Source organism: Hylobates moloch, unplaced genomic scaffold (genome assembly GCF_009828535.3).
Source record: "Hylobates moloch isolate HMO894 unplaced genomic scaffold, HMol_V3 SCAFFOLD_29, whole genome shotgun sequence".
Taxonomy (NCBI): Eukaryota; Metazoa; Chordata; class Mammalia; order Primates; family Hylobatidae; genus Hylobates; species Hylobates moloch.
This window is the reverse complement of record NW_026652304.1, coordinates 2,260,876-2,288,498: the sequence shown is the minus strand read 5'-3', so window position 1 is coordinate 2,288,498 and position 27,623 is coordinate 2,260,876. Positions and strand designations below refer to the sequence as shown.

Sequence of the window (27,623 nt, the reverse complement as noted above, 5' to 3'; positions counted from 1 at the left end):
TTAAACGTTTATTCAATGAAAGGATGTATAAAAACTTACAAATTTGAGAACTCAACTATACATGAAATAGGATGATGGGATATTCAGTTTTTAACATATACATATAGTATAGCTATTAGCTATTCTCCCCTTCTCCTTCAGTCCTTACTTCTGGCTCCTGTTTTGTCCTGTGAGGCCCTTCTTTTATTGGCCTAACGGAAGATTAATGAACAATTTTTACTGCTTTTGGGCCAGTGGAGAAAATTTCAGGCATTAAAAAAGAAAAAAAACAACAACCAAAAACCTGGAGAATAAACATCTCAAGTTTTTCCCCAAACAGCAATTAGATTTTTTGTCCTGACTTCTCTTTGCCATTTATTTTTGATGCTTCAATTAATGTTGCCAGTAAACTATCAGCATTGACTTTTTCAGTCATTGAAGTTACTACATCTTCTGGTCACAAATTCCCCTCTAAGATGAATATTCCTATATCCTTTTCCCTGCAGTAGACACACTGATTTAAAAGTTAGTGTAAAACAAATTATTACTGGCAGCTGCTAGAAAATGGCATGTCATGTTCTATTCAGAAAGGCAATTTATAGAATACCACATTCAAATTTGATTTTTAAAACAAATTTGTCAGAAACTAAAATACAGCATTTTGTTGTTGCTCAACTTGGAAAGAAGCCAGCAATGAGATAAGGATGTGCATTAATTCACCTGTTTATAGCAAGTACCCACACATTTTTCTCTTACAAACACACAAACTCACAGCTTGTCATGTTGTACCCAAAAATTAAGATTGCCATCACATTATTACTTTTTCTCCTCTTTGTTTTGTTAAAGTAGATTTCTTAACTGATGATTTTTCTTAAGTGGACATAATCTTAAAGGATGTATTCTGAATTAAGACACCTGGAGGATGAATACTAAGAACGTTTTCTTGGGTTTAAAGTTTCCCCACACCTTCTAGATTTTGCATAGTACAGAGCCCAGCCGTATCTCTAAGAAGCACGCTGTATTTTCTGACATTGTTTTTCTGAGAAGACATTTTACCCAGGGAAAGTCATAATTTTAGCTTACCAAATTGGATTCCAGTTGTTTTATTATATACCCTTCATTAGTTCCAAGTATGCTTTTAAATAATCTAAAACCTCTCAAAATTTGAGTTTATAATGACCATTATCTTTCCAATATCCCCTGAATGAAAGTCGATACATTCCAGGTTTATAATGCACAAAGCCTTTACAGAGGTGGGGCTGGGATGTGGAAAAGGGGAAGAGGAGAAGAGAACAAGGACCTGTTTGTATCATGCCATGGAGAACTACAGTTCTGAATTCAGGGAAGGGAGGGAAAATGGTCTTTGTAAAAATGAGAGTTTTTTAAAAAGATAAGTGACATTCAGTCTAGTAAGACGGTTTCCTGTTCCTTTTTGATGGAAGCTAACACTGGGTGGTCAGGCTCCGTTACTTCTGAGTCCCCACTGCCCAGGAGAATGGGTCGCCCTTCGTCTAGGGCAAAGACGTCCGAGTTCTGGTTTTGGCATGAATGTTTAACAACCTCATTGGGAGTGGAGAATGTTTTGTCACACAAGTTGCATTTGTAGGGTTTGTTCGTTTGCACCAGCATGTTGTCCATCTGACTCCCTTCCTCAAATGTGCAGAGTTCCAGAGTCTGTTTGTCCACCATGGTGTAAGTGTCGATACTCTGGTTGAGGCACACGTGGCGGGCAGCCTGGTTGGCCCTGCAAAAGCTTTTGTCACAAGTGCTGCACTTGAAAGGCTTCCCGGTGTGTATGTACATGTGTTCCCTCCAGTGGCTTTTCTGGATAAATTTGCGTCCACATATTGTGCACTCGTACTTCCGCCTCTTCACCTCCCTCTCCTGGTCGGCCTGCTCCAGGTTGTCAATGTCAGCAATGTCTGAGGGGGGTGGGGTTTCCGACTGCTGCTGCCCATCGATGATGGGAGAATCGGAGATGTGCTGCAGCTCACTGTCACTTATCATCCCGGCTTCAGGCACTTCCATGGCATCTTTCCCGAGGTCAGCTGCATTGCTACAGAGAGTCAGGGGGACACGACTTTCTCCCTGTTGGCTAGATGTGAAAGGTACTCCTGTGTGGATCTGGAGGTGCTCACGTAAGCTGCTCCGGAGAGTGAAGCGCCGTCCACACAGGTGGCAGGCATAGTACTTTGGAAAGCTCCCATTCCTCTTCATGATGCTCGGCTTGACATGGGCTATTGTGAGGGACGCAGGCTGCTCATCGGAGGAAGATGCTTCCAGATTGGTCTCCTCCCCGGGAGGAGGGGGAGGAACAGGAGTGGAAACAAGTTCTGGAGACAGCGAGGTCTGCAGGGGGTCTGAGGGAGTCATATTTGTCCGATTCACCTGGGCCAGATTTGAAGTCAGCTGGGAGAGCTGTGAGGCCTCAGGAACCTGCTCCTGGCTTATCCTGGAGGTCTGTGGCCGTGGATCTCGCCCGAGTTTTTCAGGTGCTGAAGCAATCTTGGTGGCTTGTCTCAACTGATGATCTGCAATCTGAATGCCATACAATGAAGAAGCCAGTGGGAAAACTTGGTCAGGGTGAGAAAAGGCTCCCTGGCTGGCGAGGCTGGCTTCCTGGATGAGCGGGTAGGCGTGCAGAAACTTGATGCCCTGTTCTAATCGAACCGGGTCGATGAGCTGAGGCGCCATCTTCCCAGTGTACATCAAGTGTAAGAGATAGCTGAAGATGTCGGGCTGTATATCAGTTGGTTTCAAGCGGACACACTCACTGAAAGAAACAAGTAAAAAAATACATGAGTAAATGCCAGTCTAGGTGTTAACATAGAGCCTGAGAAAAAAATGAACGCTTAAAAACAAAGGAAACAAGAACACTTCCTATCCTTGATTTTTAGTAAGTTTCATGAAAATGGGATGAAATAATCAAGAGACGAAGTTCACGTTAAAGAAATGTGATATCTTAATCCACAGACTCTTAGAGCAGTTTTTCTCCTAGTAAGCTAATTTTTTTTTTTTTTTTTTGAGATGGAGTCTCACTCTGTCACCCTGGCTGGAATGCAATGGCGCAATCTCGGCTCACTGCAAGCTCCGCCTCCCAGGTTCAAGTGATTCTCCTGCCTCAGCCTCCCGAGTAGCTGGGATTACAGGCGCCTACTACCACGCCCAGTTAATTTTTGTATTTTTAATAGAGACGGGGATTCACCACGTTGGCCACGGTGGTCTCCAATTCCTGACCTCAAGTGATGAGACCTCCTTGGACTCCCAAAGTGCTGGGATTACAGGAGTGAGCCACCGCACCTGGCCAAGTTAAATTAAATATTAGGTATTCTATTTTTATATAGAACTCCAGGAGTTCCTTATCAAATGCCACCATCAACATCAGCACTGCTCCTGGGATTTACAGGGATTCCTTCTCACTTGATTGTCATTCATTCTCATTTTATAGGAAAGGATTGAGGATTGGAGGGGTTAATAACCTGTTCAATATCATGTAGTTGGTAAGTGGTGAAGCTGGTATTTGAAACAATGTTTGTCTAATTCCAAAGCCACCACAGCAAGATCCTTTAGAGAATCAAAACAATCCTGTATGGTAGATAAAGTGGATTTATTTAGTCCCATTTGACAGATATGGAAACTGAGGTCCCAAAAAGTTAAGTGATTTATCTAAGGCACCTAAAGCAGTTGATGATGCTATCAATTTTATAACTTTAGATTCTACTCCTTTTATCATTTCAGAAACATCATCCCTGATCAAGCAGCAATAATGAAGAGGTTCCCAAGAACTCTTCCCAGACCATCAGTAGTAACAAATTCTAAAGCATCATTAGAAATCAGTGAGATCTATATCCACATTATCACAAGGTATATATTACGTTCCACTGAGTGGATATTCTATAGACAATGCATTTCAAATTCAAAGACAGCTTCCTTGAATGCTTTTAGAATTTATAATTTTCTTTTATTATACTACTTTTTGTATTGTAACTTTCTTTGGCCCTTTTAGCAATCATGCTCATTTGATTAACAAATATTTTCTTTTCTTTTCTTCTCTTTTTTTGAGATGGAGTCTTGCTCTGTCACCCAGGCTGGAGTGCAGTGGTGCGATCTTGGCTCACTGCAAGCTCCGCCTCCCAGGTTCACACCATTCTCCTGCCTCAGCCTCCAGAATAGTTGGGACTACAGGTGCCCGCCACCACGCCCGGCTAATTTCTTTTTGTATTTTTAGTAGAGACGGAGTTTCATCGTGTTAGCCAGGATGGTCTCGATCTGCTGACCTCGTGATCTGCCTGCCTCGGCCTCCCAAAGTGCTGGGATTACAGGCGTGAGCCACCGCGCCCAGCAACTTTGGTGTTTTTTGTTTTGTTTTGAGACAGAGTCCTCACTCTGTCGCCAGGCTGGAGTGCAGTGGCACAATCTCAGCTCACTGCACCCTCCATCCCCGGGTCCAAGAGACTCTCCTTCCTCAGCCTCCCAAGTAGCTGGGATTACAGGCGCGTGCCACCAGTCCCGGCTAGTTTTTGTGTATTTAGTAGGGATAGGGTTTTGCCATGTTGGCCAGGCTGGTCTCGAACTCCTGACCTCTCAGGTGATCCGCCCACCTTGGCCTCCCAAAGTGATGGGATTACAGGCGTAAGCTACCGCGCCTGGTCATTTTTCTTTTTTCTTCTTTTTAATTTTGAGACGAAGTCTTGCTCTGCTGCCCAGGCTGGAGTGCAGTGGCATGGTTTTGGCTCACTGCAATCTCTGCCTCCCAGGTTCAAGTGATTCTTCTGCTTAGCCTCCCAAGTAGCTGGGATTATAGGTGCCCACGACCAGGCCCAGCTAATTTTTGTATTTTTTTAGTAGAGACAGGGTTTCACTGTGTTGGCCAGGCTTGGTCTTGAACTCCTGACCTCAAGTGATCTGCCCGTCTCGGCCTCCCAAAGTGCTAGGATTACAGGAGTGAGCCACTGCACCTGGCTGACTTTGGTGTAAATTTTGTAATTCTTTTCTCATTCATTGTTGGATAGGCTGTCTTGTCTATCACTTATGAATGGTGACTCAACAGTAAGCCTCTCAAATTTGAAAGAACTGTGTACAGTCTCAGATGGCAAAAAAAGGACACAGCTGGGGACACCTTGGCCCACACTTTATGCAGGCCTGGAGGGAGGACTCCAAGGGGCCAGGGAAAAGAAAGCGGCGAGTCCCTGGGGTTTACAGCCAGGGATGCAAGGGCCCAAGGAGGTCTCAAAACATCAATTTATGTTGATTAAAAACAATTTTTTTTTAAGAGAGGGGGTCTTGCTCTGTAGGCCCAGGCTGGAATGCAGTGGCACGATCATAGCTGACTGCAGCCTCAGCCTCCTAAGTAGCTCAGACTATAGGCACATGCCACTACACCCAGCTAATTTTTAAACTTTTATAGAGACAGGGCCTCACCATCTTGCCCAGGTTGGTCCTGAACTCCTGGGCTCAAGAAATCCTCCTGCCTCAGCCTTGGGATTACAGCGTTGGGATTACAGGCGTGAACCACTGCACGCAGCCTTAAAAAAAATTTTTTTTTTTAGGAGCAGAAGCACATGTGCACACATACACTTAAAAAACAGGTGGAGGCCGGGCGCGGTGGCTCATGCCTATAATCCCAGCACTTTGGGAGGCCGAGGTGGGTGGATCATCTGAGGTCAGGTGTTCAAGACCAGCCTGGCCAACATGGCAAAACCCTGTCTCTACTAAAAACACAAAAATTAGCCAGGTGTGGTGGCATGCAGCTGTAATCCCAGCTACTGGGATTGCACTCCAGCCTGGGCGACAAGAGTGAGACTCTGTCTCAAAACAAAGAAACAAACAAAAAACAGGTAGAATTTTTCAAAGTTCCTTAATGCACATTTCAGCCATCTCCATCCCTGACTACTTTTATTTCCAGGCAGCTTGACCTCTGTCAATCACTCAGCTCACTATGCGCCAGACTTCAGTCTTTTCCCAGTCCTTTGCAAAGGACATAGTTCTCTACAATATACTTACATCTAAGTAGTTTCCAGATATATTTGACATAACATTTTTTTTTGTTTTGAAATGGAGTTTCACTCTTGTTGCCCAGGCTGGAGTGCAGTGGCATGATCTCGGCTTACTGCAACCTCTGCCTCCCGGGTTCAAGCAGTTCTCCTGCCTCAGTCTCCCGAGTAGCTGGGATTACAGGTGCACGCCACGATGCCCGGCTAATTTTTCTATTTTTAGTAGAGATGGGGTTTCACCATGTTGGCCAGGCTGGCTGACATACTTTTATGTAGGAAAAAGATGAATATAGTTTTACTACAGCTATAAGCCCTTTGGTATAAACTTCCATAGTAATTTCTATTTTCAATTATTCCTTCACTAGAATTTTAAAAGAAATGATAGGCTTAAACAACTTTAAAAGGAAGGATTTTTGAATAACATTAGCATTGTCAGAAGGTTGCACTTAGAAAGGCCTCTCCCTCAGTGGTTTTATTTTTGATAGCTGAAAGTCTGTAGTCGTCTGTGATTTAAGCATACCACTCGGAGTAGCAGACATAAGACAGGGACATCTCGTGGTAACTACAGCCAGAAATCTCCCTTGGAGCCAAACTTGAAAAAATTGACCGTATTCTCAGTCTATGTCTGAGTAGTCGGGCGGCAGTGTGTCGTGCCCCACAGAGGAGGTGCTGGTTGAAAAGTACGCCCCTGGCCTTCACCCTGAGTTTGCCTTGCCTCGAGGAGCTTGAATTCTGCACTAGGAGGCGGACAAAGCTGGCCACTAGGCATGTGTCACCTCTGGTGCAGTAATACACACTGTTGCTTTACATTGTTGTATTACACAAATATCACACCTCCTTATTAGAAAGCCATTTATTTACTGCCCTATACTTAAAGGTAGGTTTCTTGCATCGAATTAAAACTCATTACGTAGTATTCTTGCACTCCTCAAGATTAAAATTGCCTCCTTTTCAATACCATTGAATTCACCGTGTTGAGACTGCCCAGTACAAAACCCCTACTAGGCCTTAAGTCTCTGACACACTGGAGTTAAAGGGAGCATCCTTAGTATTGCCAGATGAGCCACCCCTCCTGGGTTATTCTGCAGTTGTCCCATCTGCTCCTCCAGACATTGATCAAGTGGCTATTCTATTGTGTGCAAATACTTCAGTCATACTGGGTGGTGTTGGCAAAGATTTGTAAAACCCAGTCCCTGCCCTCAAGAAACTTACAAGTGAAGAAGGGGGTAAGTACACACATAACAACATAGGGGAAAGGTGCACATTTGCACTCTTGTACACATATGCACTCTTATAAAGGAGCACAATTAAAGTGTTATGAGCCATGAGCGAGGACGTGGTCACTGTCGTTTGTTTTGTTTCACTTGACCGGGAGGGGTCATACAAGAGGTGTTGCATGAGCTGGGACTCAGGGAGTGGGCAGGATACCAGCTAAATGCGGTCCAGGTGAGCTGAAGCCACAAAAGTAGGTCTGGTTAAGGTGAAGATGAGAGGGTGGGGTGTCCCAGAGGGCCCAGTCGCAGATGAGGCTAGAAGGAGGTTGGGCTCCCAGCCTGTGGGGCCTTGGATGACAGAATAAGGAGCCTGCGTGTTATTTTAATATGCACTGGGCATCCCCGAGGTTTCTGATCCAATGAACAACCCAGTATAGTAGGTTTCTCATCAAACACTATAGTCAAAGCAGTGTTTGGAAATACGAATCCAATAGTAATGTGGAGAATGAGTGATGAGGTAATGGAAGTGAGAAAGGAAAAGAAGTGACAAATGTGAAAGGTAATTTGAAGAAAACATGATTTGGGGACTGAGTTAATCTTGGGATACTTGAAGATAAGAAAATAGGCAGGAGGAACTTCGGAGAAGGCCTAATTCAGTACATCCTCAAAGACACAAAAGGAGATACTCAACTCTAAATGCCCAGCACACAGCCTAAGGCCTTGGGAATAGAGTTCTGGAGACACAACAGTCAAGGCCAGAGCTATAAATTGAAGTTTCCAGCAGAGGCGAGATCTAGGAAAAAGACACACACCCATAGGAAGAGTGCAAAAGACAAAATTTAGCAAAGGCCCAGGTTTAGAGGGCAGAAAAACAAGAGATATTCAGCTATAAAAATGCAGATGACAACCACTTAAGAAGGAAGCAAACAACAGCAGATGCTGGAGGACAGGATGCTAGAAGGCTGAGAGAAGGGCAGTGGTTTTGATGAGGGGTGACCTTTGAGAAAAGACTGCAGCAGAGTGAAGGAGGGGAGGAAACCACAGCGCACACCGATAGGAAGAGTGTGGGATGAGGAGAGTGCAGGCAAGGACCTCGATTACCCTTTTAAGGGCTTTCATAGTAAAGTGAAGGAGAAGCAGCACCGTAACTCAGGCAGACAGCAGTGTTGAGGACGTGCTGATCCCACATGGGCTGGGGGCAGGGTGGGGGGTGTATGAAAACAGATAAAATAAAAAGAACAGAATAAAAATAGAGGAGTGGGGACTCACAGCATGAGGGGAGGGAGATCATTTTCCAGAGACACTGAGAGGCCCTTTTCTCAAGACAGGAGAGATGAGAAGAAAGAAACTGAGCAAAGATAGAGATGTTTTAAGACAGAAAAGAGGGAAACTAGAGAAATTCACGTCCTCAAGCTTCTTGTTAGAGGAGGGGACAAGAATAAATGCTGAAAGTCAGGGGAATACTCAGGGGACTGGGGCTGGAGGAATGAGAGATAGGGCTTAGATAATGAGTCCAGGAAAGATTACTGCTGGAAGGGTTCGCTGAGGTTGAGTGGCTGGCTTTATAATGGACCTGATCTTGCAGATCCTGACCATGCAGGTGACACCCAGCGAGGGCATCTGGAGGTGGAAGGGCTGTGTAGAGCTGGCAGGTCCAGTGATTCTCAAGTGCTACTGAAAGCACCTGTAACAAGAAGGGTAGTGGGGGCAAGTGAGGCCACAAGGGAGCAGGTCACCTAGGAGCTAGGAGAGGTAGAGAGACCCATGGTCTTGATGAGGGCCAGGGACATGGAGGTTAAGAAGTCTACAGTCATTAGGTTATTAGCAACCACTTTAGTTACCTGGTCTGATGGACAAACAACATCTTAAAGTAATTGGAGAATGAAGCAAGAACTGATTTGTGTGCCTTGAAGTATACATCGCCGATTGCAACCGTGCAGTCACACAGGAAACCAAACTCTCGCTGAGCGTTTAACTGTTGCAGTAGAATAAGTCCATGGTTGGCCAAATCCATTTTTTAAAAAATCTGCAAAGCAAACAATTTTATTTTTAAGAAGGTGATTCACAAATAAGAATGTGTCCTTTATAGTCACCAACAGTCATGATCATAGCTAACATGTCATCATAGCTAACGTGTCAGGCACTGCTAAAAACGTTACACAGATTAACTCATTTAGTCTTCCTAACAGTCCTCTGAAGTAGTTATGTCATTATGCCTTTAAAAAAAAAAAACAAAAAACAAATGATGCCATTTAAAGTAAATTAGGGAGTTATGTGATTTGCCCAAGCTCACACAGATGGTAATGGAGAGGCCAGGAAATGAACTCAGGTGGTCTGCCTTTAAGCATCAAGTCCTGGAGACAGACAGCAAATATCTTGGACCATTGAGTCTTTTAGTTTAAAATTCCAAATGCAAATGGAGTCTTTTAGTTTAAGATTCCAAATGGAAATTCTAATGATGCATCAGAGTTAGTAAATTCTTCCACAGAGATAGATAAATTAAGGTCTGGGGCAGGGTCCCAGCAGGGCAGGGTGAGAATCAGTACATCTGAGGGCCAATAGTCCAGCTCCTGCTGCGTGCTCCTGCTGCTGATGTAACAGCCCCATCACCCCTGACCCTTAGCACTTATGGAGGAAGTGGGGTTGGGGCTCTGCTTCCTTCCTTGTGAAGGGAGGAAACGGGTCTTGAGAAGTGTAAGTAATTTGCCCCAGGCCTTCTAGCCAAAAGTTGGGAGGATCAGAATTTAAATGTGAATGTATTGATTCCAAATTCTGTGATTTTCATTATTCACACTTGACCCTAGCAAACCCCGCTGGCCTGAGTCTATTTATAATAGAGAGGCTGCCTGACATTGCCTGGTTCATCAAATCACTAGTCTGCTCCTTTTCCACAAAGAGCATATATAAAAGCCCATTACACACAGAGCAACATTATATTTAACATTATACTTAATGGTAAGAAAGGGTGAATGCCTTCTCCATAAGATTGGGAACAAGGCAAAGATGTCCCCTCTCGATATTCAACATAGCACTGGAAGTTCTAGCTCATGCAACAAAGCAAGACAGGAAATAAAAGGCATATAGAAAAAAAAATAAAATTGCACTATTTGCAGATGACACGATTGTAACACAGAAAGTCCCAAGGCATCTATTTAAAAAAAAAAAAAAAAAAGGGCCAGACTTGGTGGCTCACGCCTGTAATCCCAGCACTTTGGGAGGTGGGCGGATCACGAGGTCAGGAGATCGAGACCATCCTGGCCAACACGGTGAAACCCCGTCTCTACTTTAAAAAAAAAAAAAAAAAAAAAAATTAGCTGGGCGTGGCGGTGGGCACCTGTAGTCCCAGCTACTCGGGAGGCTGACGCAGGAGAATGGCGTGAACCCAGGAGGCGGAGCTTGTGGTGAGCCGAGATCGCACCACTGCACTCCAGCCTGGGTGACAGAGCAAGACTCCATCTCAAAAAAACAAAACAAAACAAAAAAAACCTTGTAGAACTAATAAATGAGTTTGGCAAGTCATAAACATACAAAAAAAATCAGCTGTAATTCTATATACTAGCAATGAACATGTGGACTGAATTAAAAAGATAATACCATTTAAAATCATTCAAAAAATGAAATACATGGGTGTAAATCTAACAAAACGTGCAGGACTTCAATGTTGAAAACTATAAAACACTGGTGAAAGAAATAAAAGATCTAAATAAACAAACAGATATACTATGATTATGGATAGGAAGACTCAACATGGGTAAAGATACCAATTTTCCCAAACTGACATACAGGTTTGACGCAATTCCTATAAAAATCCCAGCAACATTTTTTTGTAGATATAGACTAAATTATTCTAAAATGTACATGTAAAGGCAAAGGAAATAGAATAGCTAAAATTATATATATATATATATATATATATATTTAGACAGAGTCACTCTTGTTGCAGGTAGCAGTGCAGTGGCACAATCTCAGCTCACTGCAACCTCCACCTCCTGGGTTCAATCAATTATCTTGCCTCAGCCTCCCTGGGGTAGCTGGGATTATAGGCACGCACCACCAAGCCTGGCTAAGTTTTTTTGTGTTTTTAGTAGAGATGGGGTTTCACCATGTTGGCTAGGCTGGCCTTGAACTCCCGACCTCAGGTGATCCACCCACCTGGCCTAAAATAATTTTGAAAAAAGAACCATAAAGTGAGAGAAACCAGTCTACCCAATTTCAAGATGTAGTATATTGCTATAGTATTCAAGACTGTGTGATATTGGCAGAGGGACAGACAAGTGAATCAATAGAACAAAACTGTGAACCCAGAAGTAGACACACATAAATATGCACAATTGATTACTGACAAAGGCACAAAAGTAATTCAGTGGAGGAAGAATAAGCTTTTCAACAAATGGTGCACGATCTACTGGACTTCCACAGGCAAAAAATAAAAAAGAAAAAGAACTTGACACTTAAGTCTCATATTTTATATAAAAATCAACTCAAAATGGATAACGAACTTAAATGTAAAACACAAAACTATAAAACTTTTGGAAAAAACATGTAAGAAAATCTAAAATCTAGGGCTAGTCAAAGAGTTTTTACACTTGACATCAAAAGCAGAATCCATAAAATGAGAACTTGATAAACTGGATTTCATCAAAATTAAAAACTTTTGCTCTCTGAAAGACCTTATTGAGAGGATGAAAACACAAGCTCAAAGACTAGTAGTCAATATTCGAAAACTTTTGCAAACTAGTCCTTTGACAAAGGATTAGTAACTGGAATATATAAAGAACTTTCAAAACTCAACAGTAAAAAAAAAATCAAATCACAAAATATGTAATAGACTTGAAGAGACATTTCACCAAAGAGGATATACAGATGACAAGGCAAATAAACACATGAAAAGATGTTCGAAACCACTAGCCACTAGGGAAAAGCAAATTAAAACCACAGTATCACTGTGCACCTATTAGAATGGCTAAAATAAGAAACAGTCACAACACATGGTGGCAAGAGTGTGGAGAAGCCGGATAATTCATATGCTGCTGGTAGGAATGTAAAATGGTACAGCCACTCTGGAAACGAGTTAGCAGTTTCTTAAAAAACTAAAAATGCAACTACCACATGACCCAGCAACTGCACTCCTGGACGTTTATCCCAGAGGAATGAAAACTTATGTTCATACAAAAACCTGTACAGGAATGTCCATAGCAGCTTAATTCCTAATAATCAAAAACTAGAAACAACTCAGATGTCCTTCAATGACTAAATAAACACACTATAGTATGCCCACACAGAGGAAAACTACTCAGCCATAGGAAGAAATGACCTACTGATAACATACAACAACTTGGGTGAATTACACTTAGCGAAAAAAGCCAATCCCAAAATATTATATACAGTATGATTACACTGATACAATATGTGTGAAAATTATGGAAATGGAGAACAGATTAGTGGTGGGGGAGTGTGGGGTAGTGGGTGGGCATGGCTATGGAAGGGCAACATGAGGGATCCTTGTGGTGATGGGAATGTTCTGCATGTCAAAATCCCGGCTGTGATACTATACTATAGTTTTGCAAGATGTTTCCATTAGGGGAAACTGGGTAAAGGGTATATGGGATCTCTATTATTTCTTGCAGCCGCATGACTCTGTAATGATCTCAAAATAAAGTTCAATTTTTTTTTTTTTGAGACAGAGTTTTGCTCTTGTTGCCCAGGCTGGAGTGCAATGGCACCATCTCAACTCACTGCAACCTCTGCCTCCCGGGTTCAAGCGATTCTCCTGCCTCAGCCTCCTAAGTAGCTGGGATTACAGGTGCCCGCCACCATGTCCGGCTAATTTTTTTTTTTTTTTTTTTTTTTGAGATCAAGTCTCACTCTATTGCCCAGGCTGGAGTGCAGTGGCGTGATCTCGGCACACTGACACCTCCGCCTCCCGGGTTCAAGTGATTCTCCTGTCTCAGCCTCCCGAGTAGTTGGGACTACAAGCGCCCGCCACCACGCCCAGCTAATTTTTTGTATTTTTTAGTAGAGATGGGGTTTCACCGTGTTGTTAGCCAGGATAGTCTTGATCTCCTGACCTCGTGATCCGCCCACCTTGGCCTCCCAAAGTGCTGGGATTACAGATGTGAGCCACCGTGCCCGGCCAAGTTAAATTTTTAAAAGCCTACTACATATTAATTGACTAAATTTTTAAAAAGTGAGTATGCTTAACTTCAGAGTTAAGAATGCACTATCAATAAGCTTTAAAAAAATCAAAGCAGACTCACAGCAATTTTAAAAATTATTTATTTATTTATTTATTTTTAGACTAGTCAAGTGCAGTAGTGAGAAGGGGGAATAAAGTAGAACAAGGCATTTGATCTGTAATCAAACAATCAAGATAACACACTATCTTCACATCAGCCATCCACAGCAATTCTTAATCAGCAGATGCTGGACTCCCTACTCTCCCTTCCTGCTCTACGGATGTTCAGGCAGATTCAGAAATTAACAAATATGCCCTAAAATAGACAAATGTAATGGAATAATACTTTAAGAGACTGATCAGGTCACAAATCAAGAATCCAGAATGTCAAATTTCATATTTTCTATCATGAGTCGTATCTAAGCACGAGATAGAAGAGTCATCCAATTTTGCAAATCATTTGGGTATAAAGACCTAGACTGTTGTCTCATGCAAACAGATGGTATGGATCAGTTTCCCCACTACTTTCTGTGTATGTCAGAGAAGGTGAAAGCACTCAGGTTAGGAAGGAGAGGCACAGAAAAGGCATGGGGTTCATGATGAAAGCCAGAGAACTGCTGGGTTGCAAAAGCAACCTGGATTACAGAGAAACATCACTCTAACCTGACCTCCACCAAGACATAACTTAGAAGCTTGTCTTCAAGGTTATTCTCTGTAAAGTGCCAGAATACTTCCTTTTCCATTTTACTAACCTACTTTTCTCATTTAAAAAGTATCCTCTGAGACCCAACTGTGATACGCTCCCTGCCACATCCTCTGACTCTGATCATGCTGATCATATTTAGGCAGCTTGAGGTCCCACAGCTTCAGGTGTCACACTCATCAACAGTAGCTTCAAGTACAGGAAAACATTACTATTTATCCCTTGATGATAATGATGAGAATTGTTTCTTATGGAGTGCTACTATTGGCCATAATTTACATATGCTATTAATTTAACTTCACATCAACTTATTTGAGATATTTGAAGTATTGCTGCCCACATTTATAAACGAGGAAATAGGGTTAGAGAGGGTAGGTGGCTTGCTCAAGCTTATAGAACCAGTACCTTCAATAAGTAGGCTTTAAACTGGGATTCACTTGGTTAGTTGGAATGTCCTACCTGAAAGTGTGTGTGTTTGTTTTAAATTAATATTATTATTTGCTGCTTTTAAGTACATATACTTATTATAAAAGATTCAAATATTATGGACACACAAAATGTGAGATTTTTCTATCCACCTCTACCGTAACTCTTTTCTCCATACTCTAGTTAATACTTGGTATTCTTTGCCAATATGGCTTTTTTACTTTGTATGCCTTTAATGATGAAGTAAAGCTTATTTTTATATTTATTGACCATTTGTATTTCCTTTAGTATCTTTTCATGAGCTCTGCCCATTTTCCTATTCGATTGTCTTTTTCTTACCAATTTAATAAAAGCAGGCCAGGTGTGGTGGCTTATGCCTCTAATCCTAGCACTTGGGGAGGCCAAGGTGGGAGGACTGCTTAAGCTCAGGAGTTCAAGACCAGCCTGGGCAACATGGAGAGACCCCCCCCCCATCTTTATGAAAAATTTAAAAAATACCCAGGGATGGTGGCACACACCTGTGGTCCCAGCTACTCTGGAAGCTGAAGTGAGAGGATCACTTGAGTCCAGAGGGCTGAGGCTGCAGTGAGCTGTGTTAGCGTGCACTCTAGCCTGTCTTTAAAAAAAAGAAAGAAAGAGAAAAGAAATCTATAAAACTCTTTGTATATAAGGAAAATAGGCCCTGTGTCACATATGTTCTAATAATTTTCTGTCTTTGCATTTGTTTATAGAGATTTTGACAAATACAATTTTATGTTTTAATGCCATCAAATTTGTCAATATTTTATAGGATTTTGAGGTTTTGGTTTTTACATGAATGGGTATATATTATGTCCTTCGATACAGCAAACTATATGGCTCCCTCTCTTTCCAGACTAACATAAGCATTCTATTCAGACCATAAGAATGAAGTCATGATAGAAACGCTCAATATTTTTTAAGGGAGTTTACCAGTTATTTTAGAATCTCAATTTAGGAATTTAAGAGAGTCTACTAGTTATTTTAGAATGTCAATTTAGGAACATCCCCTAGATCAGGAAACACACTGAACATAAGTATTCAAATACAGAGGAAAGAATACATGTGCATGACTCAGAGAAATGAAAAAAGCGAAAAAGCAGAAAAACAGAACAAGTTGCATGTTCAAAATTCACAAGGGGGAAAATTCACACAGATCAACTTGAAAAAAATCTTATTTTGGAGACCAAAAAACCTTTCTCAAAAAGAAAACCAAAACCAAAACCCCTAGAGTGTTCCATATGTGAGCTGCCTGAGGAAATGGGGCAAAAGGGTGGAGAAGGTACTATGGGCTCCACCCTGGCCCCTGCCCAGCGACAGTACTGGCTTTTCCTAAATCTTTCTTTCCTCTTTTCTCATCACGGCCTCCCTTCATACTCATTTCCATGAGGCTTAACTGGCCCAAAATACGCCAGCTAGGGCCCTGGCATCCTCGTGGATGGCTTGGCTGAGGCCGCCCCTCTTTTGTGGGAATGGCTGTCTGCTCTTCCCACCTCCAGGCCAGCTCCCTCCCGGCTCTGCTCACCAAGGTCACCAAGAACCATGTTCCCCAGCCTCAGGGACTCAGTGGCTTACTCAGCCTCTTGGCAGCATTTTGTACTCTTCCTCCCGCTCTGATAAATCTTTGGTCTCTGGTTTTCAGGCTGCTGCTCTCTGGTTTTCGACTCACCACAGGCTGTTCTCTATTTTAATCCCCATCCAGGGGTTCCACTTGCTGGTCTCCTCTGCGCCTGGTCCCCAGCCCACTCCTCATTCTGTAGCCTCTCTTTGGTGATCTCTTTCACTTCTCCTTGGCTGTCCCCCAGGAACCTTAAACTTGATTTAGGTAAAACTCAACTCAATTCCTCCCTGTCCTCTCACTGCCATTTACCCCAAAGGACAATAAAAACCAGGTACACAAATCTGCTCCCTCTGTATTCCCTGGCTCAGTGCAGGGCCCTTCTTCCACCCTCTGGCCAAACCAGAAATCTCAATTCATCCTCAGGCCTCCATTCTCTTACTCCTCACATCAGCCCCCAGTTGCCATCAATTGAAACTCTACCCTCCTGCCACACCTTTGGCCTAACCTCCCCACTCATCTCTCCATCTCCAGTTCTGGCCTCCTTCATGCATCCACCACACAATAGCCAGAATGATCTTTCGAAAGGGCAAACCTGATGGCACCTGCTTAAAATCCTCCTGTGGGCCGGGCACAGTGGCTCATGCCTGTAATCCCAGCACTTTAGGAGGCTGAGGCGGGCAGATCACCTGAGGTCAGGAGTTTGAGGCCAGCCTGGCCAACATGGTGAAACCCCATCTCTACTAAAAATACAAAAATTAGCCTGGCATGGTGGCGAGTGCCTGTAATCCCAGCTACTCGAGAAGCTGAGAGAGGAGAATCACTTAAACCTGGGAAGTGGAGGTTGCAGTGAGCCAAGATCATGCCACTGCACTCTAGCCTGGGTGACACAGTGAGACTCCATCTAAAAAAAATAAAAATAAATAAAAATAAATAAATAAATAAATAAATAAATAAATAAATAAAATCCTTCTGTGGTTCCTTACTGCCACTAGGATAAAATCCCAGTGCCGCTGCACCTCTTCCAGGGTCCTGCACCATCTAATAGTTGCTTACTCTGCATCCCATACTCTGGTGCTAACCTAAACTAATGCTTTCCAGGCTTTCTGATTTCACAGACCTACTAAAAACTACAAACCTCTAAACTAGGGTCCAACAGAGTGTTGCCCCCTCTTTATTTTGCCAGCAAAGACACGAAACATTCACAAACCTGGTAGGCTCTTACACATACACAGAAATGACACAGTATCAGTATTATCCTCCCAGAGGAAGGACAGGTGGCACTATATTCAATGCAGTCATACCTTGCTTAACAACAGAGACACGTTCTGAGAAATGCATCGTCAGGCAATTTTGTTATTGTGCGAACATCATAAAGGTACTTCCACAAACCTAGTTGGTATAGCCTATTACACAGGCCTAGGCTATATGGTAATCTACTGCTCCTAGGCTACAAACCTGGACAGCATGTTACTGTACTGTAGGCAATTATAACACAATGGTAAGTATTTGTGTATCTAAACAGCTAAACACAAAAAACTTACGTAAAAATATGGTATTATAATCTTATGGGACCATTGTTGTATATGTGGTCTTTCATTCACTAAAATCTTATTATGGGTATATGACTATGTATGAAAAAATAGTTTTTTTCCTTTTCTTTTTTTAGATGGAGTTTTGCTCTTGTTGCCCAGGCTGGAATGCAATGGTGCAATCTTGGCTCACCACAACCTCCACCTCCGGGTTCAAGCAATTCTCCTGCCTCAGCCTCTAGAGTAGCTGGGATGACAGGCATGCGCCACCACACCTGGCTAATTTTGTATTTTTAGTAGAGAGGGGGTTTCTCCATGTTGGTTAGGCTGGTTTCGAACTCCCGACCTCAGATGATCCACCCGCCTCGGCCTCCCAAAGTGCTGGGATTACAGGCATGAGCCACTGCACCCGGCCTTTTTTTTTTGAGACAGAGTTTTGCTCTTGTTGCCCAGGCTGGAGTGAAATGGCGCGCAATCTCGGCTCAGTGCAACCTCCACCTACCCACTTCCCCCAGCGATTCTCCTGCCTCAGCTTCCCAGGTAGCTGGGATTACAGGCTCCTGCCACCGTGCCCAGCTAATTTTTGTACTTTTAGTAGAGACGGGGTTTCACCATGTTGGCCAGGTTGGTCTCGAATTCCTGACCTCAGGTGATCCACCCACCTCGGCCTCCCAAAGTGCTGGGACTACAGGCGTGAGCCACTGCACCTTGCCCTGAAAAAATATTTTTCGAATGCAAACAAATTACAACATAAAATGTTACTTTAATACATTAAGTTATATCTAATTTTTTTTTTTTTTTAGATTGTCTCACTCTGCTGCCCAGGCTGGAGTGCAGTGGTGTGATCTCAGCTCACTTCAACCTCCGCCTCCTGGGTTCAAGCAATTCTCTGCCTCAGTCTTTCGAGTAGCTGGGATTATAGGCGCCCACCACCACACCTGGCTAATTTTTGTATTTTTAGTAGAGACAGGGTTTCACCATGTTGGCCAGGCTGGTCTTGAACTCCTGACTTCGTGATCCACCCACCTCGGCCTCCCAAAGTGCTGGGATTACAGGCGTGAGCCACTGCACCAGGCCTGTATCTAATTTTTTATATGGGATCTTGCTATGTTGCTCAGGCTGGTCTTGAACTCCTGGGTTCAAGTGATCCTCCTGCCTCAGCCTCCTGAGTAGCTGGGACTAGAAGTACATGTCATCTTGCCCAGCTAATTATATGCAATTGTCAGTTTGGTGAGCTCTACGAATGGATCATCAAGGGTCCAGCTTGTTTTGAAAAACAAGCATTATTAAAAATTCTGTTTTATTTGAATATATTGATAATGGAGACAAAATGATGTTATTTCACTCACTTTGGGACTTCTGGATAAGCTAAGCTAAGCTAAGGAATGACAGTTTCGTCTCCCAGAAGGTCCTGAACACCCTGGTGATGATTTGGCTCTTGACAGCATACAATACTTAGTGCTCAAAGGCTTCACTCTCGAGGCTGGGCAGCTTGGCAGCCTGAACTCTAAAGGGTTAGGGGAGAGGGGTCCCATCTGCACACAGGCTTAGAACCTCTGCTCCAGGATTTTCAATATGCTGCTTTCATAGGAACTGACCATGAGACAGACAGACAGGCAGACACACACACACACATATACGCCTACCCCTGCCCCTGCCCCTGCCCCTGCCCCTCATGCTCTCCTTGCCCTGGTGCATCTGTGAACGAGCCAGTTTATACACATTGCCTGATGCTTCTGGAAAGCTGGCAACAAATCTTCCTCCTCATTTACTGTTTTATCCCAGTGCCTTGCATATGGCCTAGTGTTTAGTATTTGTTAAGTAAATTAATAAGCAGATGCTCCGGGAGGAGATGAGTGCTGAGTTCCAGTCAAGGCTCAGCCTCTTACCAGCTGGGTGACTGGCGGTAGAAGTTGAATTTCTAGTTATCCTAGATTGACCTAAAAAATTCTCATCAATTTAACACCTGCTGTTTTGGAATAATTTTTCCATTTAAAAATACTACCTTGTGTTTCTTCATGCTAATAATTAATTTCTGAATAGTGCTTTATAATTCACAATAACCCTGAAGGGTAAAGAGCCAGAGAATAACGAGGATGGAGACAGGCGCCATGTTAAGGATTTTGGTCCATATCTTAAAAGCAATGGGAAGCCACCCAAGGGGATTTTAAGAAGGATGACTTGATAAGATCTCTACATTGTAGAGATTGCAGAACTAATCAAGCTGGGGAGGAGGGGGTAACAAGCGGGCAGGTGAAGACCTGCTGGAAAGTGGTCTAGAGGAGACAACTGCTAGTGGTCTACAAAACAGATGATGGACCCAGGTGGTACTGAGAAAGACGGAGGAAATTGACAGGATTCAAAAGATATTTAGAAGGTAAAAAAATCCACAGACCTGGTTGGCGAGTGAGATGGAGAATGGAGCAGATCAAAGTGTCCAAGATGATTTCCTAGACTTCTTATTTGTATAACTGCATAGATCTTGGTGCCCTCCAACAGGAGGGAACACAGGGCAAATACCCAGTTTGGTGAGAAGAGCAAGAGGTTAGGTTCATACATGTTGGGTTTGAGATACTTTTGAGATAACCAAGTGGAGATGCAGAGTATATGTTGGTTACACTGGTCTGGAGCTTGGAAGTCCTGACTGTGGTTTGTCTGAGTCTTCAGAAAAACCATGTCCTTAAATCACTACACTGTAGTTGAGAGAGGTTAAAATTATCAACAAATAAGAGTCAGGATTGAACTCTGGTCTTCTGGGCATACAGTTCATGCTGTCTCCACTCTACTACCTTGCTCTACAGAGCATTCCTAAAAGTTCTTACTGATCCCAGTCACAAAGGGCCGACAATCAAGACATGAAACTGAAGACCTGTGTAAAATCCCCAACCATTTAACACTGTAAATGAACTTAAAAAAAAACCCAACTAAATAAAAAACAAGTCATTTGTCTTTTCTAAATTAGAATAGTGAGCTGAGAGGAACTGAAGAAAAGCAGCACTGGAGAGAGGAGGCAGTGCCTATAAACGGGTTTTCATGGAATGCCTTCTTTCTGTATATGTATGTGTACAAAGCTTTTACTTTTCTTAAGTAAATTCAGAGACTATAAGACATACTCATGTTGAAAAAATAAAAAACACTTCCTAGAGCCAAATACAAATGACCTTTCAGATTATTTAATGCTTTAGTTTTCACTGTCACCACTGTTTCCTACTTGATAATGGGACATTGATCACCTAGCTGTCACTTGCTTTCAGTTTCCATCACAGAGCACATGTGGGTTGATCCGTAAGCAACTCACTCATCCTTTTGGAGGTGCAGAAGAATGGGGCACATACAATTATGTTGTATTTTGACAACCTAAGTTCCTCCTTCATTTTCAGTGTAAGAATAGGAGACCAAAACAGCTTTTGGAAATTGTTGATTCAGTTTTTAAAGACAATAGCTGTTCTAAGACACTAAACACCACTTACACTACCCATTTCAAGGGCACTAAAAGGGTCCTCTGAAGTCCTTGATTTTATTTAAGTGAAGCATAAATGAATATTGTAATGCAAAGGACAATCAGTAGCAGTAGAAGCATTACCCACAAGTAAGATTGATTCTTTCAAGTAGTTTAGACCACTTACCAGGATGAAAAGCTAATTTTTCAATTACTATTATTAATAATTAATATTGGAGGGCCCATGAAGTAAACCTGAAGGAGGCTGGTCATTTGAATTTTAATATATTTTAAAACTGTATTTTGAAGGTAGAAAATGCATCTTATTTAGTTGTGATAATGGATTGGCATTTTTTTCTTAACATTTCCGTAGTCAACCTTCTTCCATAGTAATTAGAAAAGAGAGAAGCATAAACTAACAGCACTTATTTTCATATTAAAAAGCACTGCGTTTGTAAAATACTCCTGTTTTCAATTATATTTTCCCTATGTTTACACTTAAATTAGTTTTTAGTTTCCAAATGTAAGTTGGGGTCATAAGGAGGCAATTCAGGGACATCTTAGGTGTCAAACAGAAGTAGATCAGAGATTTATGGCTAATAAAGAGTTCATATTAAAGTAGTAATTCTAAAGGCATTATGCTACAATCAACCTGAAGGAAACTTACAAATGATTACACACAGCAAAATTAAAAAATTAATCTGGGCTTGGGACAGTGGCTCACCCCTGTAATCTCAGCACTTTGGGAGGCCAAGGTGGGCAGATCACTTGAGCCCCGGAGACTAGCCTGCGCAACATGACGAGACCCTGTCTCTATAAAAAGAAAATTAGCTGAATGTGGTGGCATGTGCCCATGGTCCCAGCTACCAGAAGGCTGAGGTGGGAGGATTGCTTGAGCCAGGGAGGCTGAGGCTGCTGTGAGCTGTGGTCATGCCACTGCATTCTAGCCTGGATGAAAGAGTGAGACCCTGTATCTAAACAACAACAACAAAAAACTAATCTCCTTCTAATAATCCACCAGAGTGGAGATTGCCTTTGTTTTTTTTTTTTTTTTTGAGACGGAGTCTCGCTTTGTCACCCAGGCTGGAGTGCAGTGGCGCGATCTCGGCTCACTGCAAGCTCCGCCTCCTGGGTTCACGCCATTCTCCTGTCTTAGCCTCTCCGAGTAGCTGGGACTACAGGCGCCCGTCACCGCGCCCGGCTAATTTTTTGTATTTTTAGTAGAGACGGGGTTTCACTGTGGTCTCGATCTCCTGACCTCGTGATTCGCCCGCCTCGGCCTCCCAAAGTGCCTTTGTTTTTTATATACCGCAAAATGATTAGTAAAATTAATCTGAAGAAAATATAATCACCTAAATGTGTAGTTCAGGGTACATAACACAGGTGAGTTTCAAATGTGTTTAACTCAAAGTCTTAATAATATATTTCAATATTTTAGAGCAGAGCTTCTCAAACTTTTTGGTGTTGGGATCTCTTAATGGTCTTAAAAATTATTAAGAACATCAATTATATGTTTATATGGATTTTAACTACTGATAATTACCATATTAGAAATTAAAATGGAGACATTTTAGAAATATTTAATTCAATTAAAAACAACAATAAGCCCATTACATGTTAAAGTACAGAACATTTTTATGAAAAAATAATTGTATTTTCTAAAACAACAAAGTGGTGTCTTTTTATATTTCTGCAATTCTCTTTAACAGAAGACAACCGGATTTTGCATTTACTCCTCAATTAACTCTGTTTTGGTTGAGTAGTGAAGAAAATCCAGCCTCACCCACCTATGTAGTTGGAAAAAGGAGAAGTACTTGAATAGCCTTTTCAGGTAATTGTGCGTAGTCTTCTTTTATATTATACCAACACTTGACAAGTCTACTTTCTTAAAAGTTGGTTGTGTAGGCCGGGCGCGGTGGCTCACGCCTGTAATCCCAGCACTTTGGGAGGCCAAGGCGGGCGGATCACGAGGTCAGGAGATTGAGACCATCCTGGCTAACACGGTGAAACCCCGTCTCTACTAAAAATACAAAAAATTAGCCAGGCGAGGTGGCGGGCGCCTGTAGTCCCAGCTACTCGGGAGGTTGAGGCAGGAGAATGGCGTGAACCCCGGGGGGCGGAGCCTGCAGTGAGCCGAGATCGCGCCACTGCACTCCAGCCTGGGCGACAGCCAGACTCCGCCTCAAAAAAAAGGTTGGTTGTGTAATATAAAACTACATAACTGAATTAACTTTTCCTACTCTATTATAGTAATATTCATTGGTCTATCCACTTTCAACGGATCATTTACCCACTAATGATTTTTGACATCATCCGTTGGTCATTTGGAAAATAGCTGCTCACTGAATTAAGCAGATCTTCTCAGTGTCAACACTGAGAAGACATTTTGTCAACACAGTGGAAAAGGCCATAACAACTTAGTATTACTATGACAATAGTTTTGACTTCATTGAATCCTGAAAGGATCCTGGGGCTTCAAAAGGATCTGCAGACCACACTTAGACAAGCGCCATTCAGAATCACTTTGGGGACTCAGAGAACCTAAATGACTCTCTCGGTGCAGGAGAACATGCACACTTTGAAATCATTCCAGAGGATTCTGACGCTTACCCTGCTTGGTGCAGAACTTAGCGAGTGCACCCTGTTTAAGAGAACAGTACACTAAAATCTCTTACAAAAGTAAAAAAGTAGTTTCCCTAAGTACTTAGGCAGATACATAAAAGTGTTCTTCAAATTCCTATCTTTGAATACTGAACTTTCTTAAAGTGACACTCAAAGGCATGTGATGCATACCTCAAGCATGTGAACTGGGGGTTATGAGTTCAAGCATAAATATGAGCCTCCAAGTTGGCTTCTAAAATGGATCTACATATCTTGGGCTGCCAACTCCTCGTAAGGGTTCTGTGGCTACTGATTCCGTATCTTAATGGCTCTATCAGCATTGTAAAAATACTGAATCTTATTTACTATCAATTCGAAGTAATATTTTAATTATTTAATAGTTTAATTTGCTAGCACAAATTATAACCTACTTGAGCATAAAGAACGTTTTATAAATATTCTTGGTCTAATGCTTAGAATGTTTACTTTTTTTTTTCTTCAGGGAAATAAAAACGTTCAGTTCCCTTTTAGGTTTTCAGAGTCATGTTTGGAGAGCCAAAGAGCATAAGAAAATAGGAAAAGCGATGATAAATGACCTTTCCCAGATGCATTTGGTATTGTATGGTAAAAAAAATTACCAGCAAACCAGTTCTTTCAATCTACCTTTCCTGTGCAGGCTGGTGCCACGGGACTTGCCCAGCTTTTCCAAGTTCCTACAGGGAAAGGTGAGTGGGGCTAGGGATGAAGCACCAAGAAACAGTAAGAGCTGGCAGGACAGTCCCCACCTCTAAAGCTGCTGATCCCAGGCCGATGCTACAGATGAGCTTTAGATATTTCCTTCTCTATTTTGTAAGTCTCAAATTGGGGAAAGCACATCCACTTACTCATGGGCACGCTGTGGGTACTTGAAATCACAGGATTACAAGGTAGATCTCTTTATGGAGTTGGGGTGAATACATTTTCTTTTCTAATAGAGATGTGGGGTCCATGTTACCCAGGTTGGTCTTGAACTCTTGGCTTCAAGCAATCCTCCAGCCTTGGCCTCCCAAAGTGCTGGGATTGTAGGCGTGAGCCACTTTGCCTAGCCATGAACACATTTTTCTATTATTTTATATTATCTTATAAAAGTGCAGATTTTGGAGGTTACTGAAAAGTTGATATTGAAGTTTAAGATAAAAAAGCAGGTGTCACCGTGGCAGCTTTTATTCTATAACTTAAAACATGATTAGTGTTTATTCTCTGCTGCTAGTGGTAGAGGTTGCTGAGCATCAACGTATTTACATCCCTTTTGAAGAGAAGCTTTAAAACTGGCAAATATGCACTTGGACTGTAGGGCAAAAGTTTTAGGGGTGTAGACTACACTCCACTGTAGTGTAGACTGCTCCTCCACTGTTGACTATCAGTGGCACCGGCATATCACTTCTTGTACTTACGATGGCTTCAATAACTGGACAATTCTTTGTTTAGCAAATAAACCACAAGTTTATTAAATAAGAAATGCCCAGTTTAAAAGGATGTCCTATTAGTGGTAAATTACTATGCCTTTAAAAACTGCCTTCTTGTCCAGGAGCGGTGGCTCACCCCTGTAATCCCAGCACTTTGGGAGGCCGAGGCGGGAGGATCACTTGAGCCCAGGAGTTCAAGACCGTCTTGGGCAACATAGCGAGACCCCTGTCTCTTATTAAAAAGAAAAAAGAAAAAAATGACCTTTTAACAGTTTCAAAACATCCTGGATACACACCAAGATCATTCAGAATGCAGTGGAATTTACCTTACCAATTTATAATTTTGGTTTGTGATAAATCAGTCAAATGAGAATTAAAATGGCACAGTCCCAATTCTCTATTGAACGTTCAGGATACTCCCACACTAAAACGCTGCTGCTGTGTACAACTCGCCCTGGCGCTCCAACGGGGTTGGCATAGATGATTTACATTAGCAAGGACAGGGCAGCGCATTTAAGTAAACCCAGAGCCCCCCTGGAGTTCTGATAATTCTGACCTTCATTATGCTTTATTTTACTAAAACAATACCCTGATAAAATGAATAGAATCAAGGCTCACAAACTCAGTGGGCCCATTGTATGATGAAAGAGCTAATGAACAATGCAGCTGGGGGAGGCGGGGAGCGAGAGCCGGGTTATATCCCCAAGGCATAATTAGGAGTTCACGTATTCGGGTGGAAGTTCCTGCAGTAAAAGGCGTAGCTGCAGCTTCTCCCCACCCAGGCACTCGCCTGCTCTGCTACCCTCGCTTCTTTATTGCCTCTTTTACTACCAGCGAAAAACGGCAAAACCCAGCTTCCTTTGCAGCTTCTGGCTAAACAGTCCTCTCTTGCGGCTTTGTTTAAACAAGAACGGTTTAAGGGTTTCGCTACACCGAGAAAACGACGCCGGCCCCGGGAAGCAGCCTCCCCGCCTTGGAGTCCGCTCAGGGCGTGAGGGCCGCGCGGGTCCCACGCCCCGAGGATAAGCAGCGGAAATCACAGCGCGCTCAGGGCCAAACCGGGCTGTATCGCAGGCGCAGATGGCGCGTCGGGCGGAAGCTGGAGACCGCCGGCTCAACGCGCTCAGCACCCGGGACTGGGGCCCGGCTTGCAGCCGCAGCGAGCGGGCGACAAGGGCGGCGCCGCAGAGGCCGACGCGTCCCCCGCCCGCCTGAGCGCGCGCTACAGCCACCTCGCCCCACCCGCCCCGGGGCGGGGCCGGGGGCGCGGCGCCGGGGCCCTCTGGCCCCCTCCAGTCTCGCCGGCCCCGCCCCTGTCCCCGTCCCCGTCCCCGAGGGGCTGAGGGGGAGGGAGGGGCGACGCACTCCGGCCGCATTGCACGCTCGCCGCTTCCCTCAGTCCCGCGTGCGCGCGCGCGCTCGCCCCAAGTCCCGCGGAGTTTAACACAATGCCGACGCCTACGCCGTGCGCAACGCCCCGGCCGGCGCAACAGCCCCGGCGCCGGGGGCGGGGGTGGCCCAGACAGGGAGAGAGGGAGAGGGATGAGCGCGCGCGAGAGCCGGAGACAGCGCGAGAGCCGAGGAGGCCGGAAACGCGCGTGCGCGCCCCCGCCCGCGAGCGGGAGGCGGAGCCGCAGCAGTAGCAGCAGCAGCTGTAGGAGCCGCTGCAGCTGGGAGAAGCGCCAGAGAGGCCGGGCCTGCTCCGGTCGGACCGGATCCCTCCCCTCCCCCTCCCTCCTCCCTCCCCTCCCCCAAACCCACTTCCGCAGCTCGCGGCCTTGCCGCCGAAGCAGCAGCGGCGGCAGCAGCAGGAGGCGGCGGCGAGGCGTCGGAAGGATTACGCACCTGACGGGCCCGCCTCTGAGGGCTCCAGCGCGGGACGCTCACCGGCCGCCGCCTCCCAGGGCGCACTTCGTGGTGGCGGCGGGAAGGGAGGGACCGGCCACGGGGAACCGAACGCGAATCGCCCCCCTCCTTTCCTCCCTCCCTCCCTCCGATCCGCCGCCCGCCCTCTCGGCTTCCGTCCCCTCCCCCTCCCGCAAAACCCCGGATGGAGCTGCCGCCGACTCGCCGCCGCCTGGCTCCGGGGGATGGTTTTGTCAAGCGGCCAGAGCCCCGGCGCCAGGCGCAGCCGCCGCCGCCCCCGCCAGGCGCCCCTGCCCTCGCTTCCCAGAACCGGGTCCCGGAGTGGCCCGGGCCCTCCGCCTGCCTGCACCCGGAGCCCTGGGACGAGGGTCATTCGTCGTCTTTGTTGCCACCGCCTCTGCCGGAACCGTTTGCGAGCTCCGGTGGCCCCCGCTCCCCCACCGCCTTCCCGGACCCTGGGCTGGGGGTGGCACGTGGGCACCGGCCCCGGGAGGCGGAGGCGGTGCGCGCTTACCTGTCGCCGGTGCTGCTGCGGCGGGGGGTGTGGAGGAGGCGCCGCTGGGCAGCCTCGGCCGTGCTGTCCTCCCCGCCGCCGCCGCCTCTGCCTCTCGCTGCTGCTGCTGCTGCTGCTGCCGCCGCGGTCGGTGTCTCCGGCGCGGCGGCGGCGGCGGCGG

General features: G+C 44.4%; 1 protein-coding gene across 2 annotated transcripts; it reads right to left on the bottom strand.

Moving 5' to 3' along the window:
- On the bottom strand, positions 1-27,623 carry LOC116463233 (zinc finger and BTB domain-containing protein 2). Of its 2 annotated transcripts, none has more exons than XM_032146249.2 (3): positions 27,464-27,623; positions 9,028-9,212; positions 1-2,752 (listed from the first exon to the last, which is right to left on the bottom strand). In XM_032146249.2, the coding sequence occupies exons 2-3, from the start codon at positions 9,198-9,200 to the stop codon at positions 1,381-1,383; spliced, it is 1,545 nt and encodes a 514-aa protein (XP_032002140.1). In that variant the 5' UTR covers positions 9,201-9,212; positions 27,464-27,623; the 3' UTR covers positions 1-1,380. The 2 variants fall into 2 exon arrangements, with proteins under 2 accessions (XP_032002140.1, XP_032002141.1); XM_032146250.2 differs by lacking the exon at positions 27,464-27,623 and adding an exon at positions 26,929-27,016.

What these genes read in the sequence shown, in the direction of transcription:
- LOC116463233 (XM_032146249.2), bottom strand. Translation starts at nt 9,200, where the DNA reads ATGGATTTGGCCAACCATGGACTTATTCTACTGCAACAGTTAAACGCT. An exon ending in TTGTTTGTCCATCAGACCAG is followed by an intron (nt 2,753 to 9,027) that starts GTAACTAAAGTG and finishes TGTTTCTTTCAG; the next exon opens with TGAGTGTGTCCGCTTGAAAC.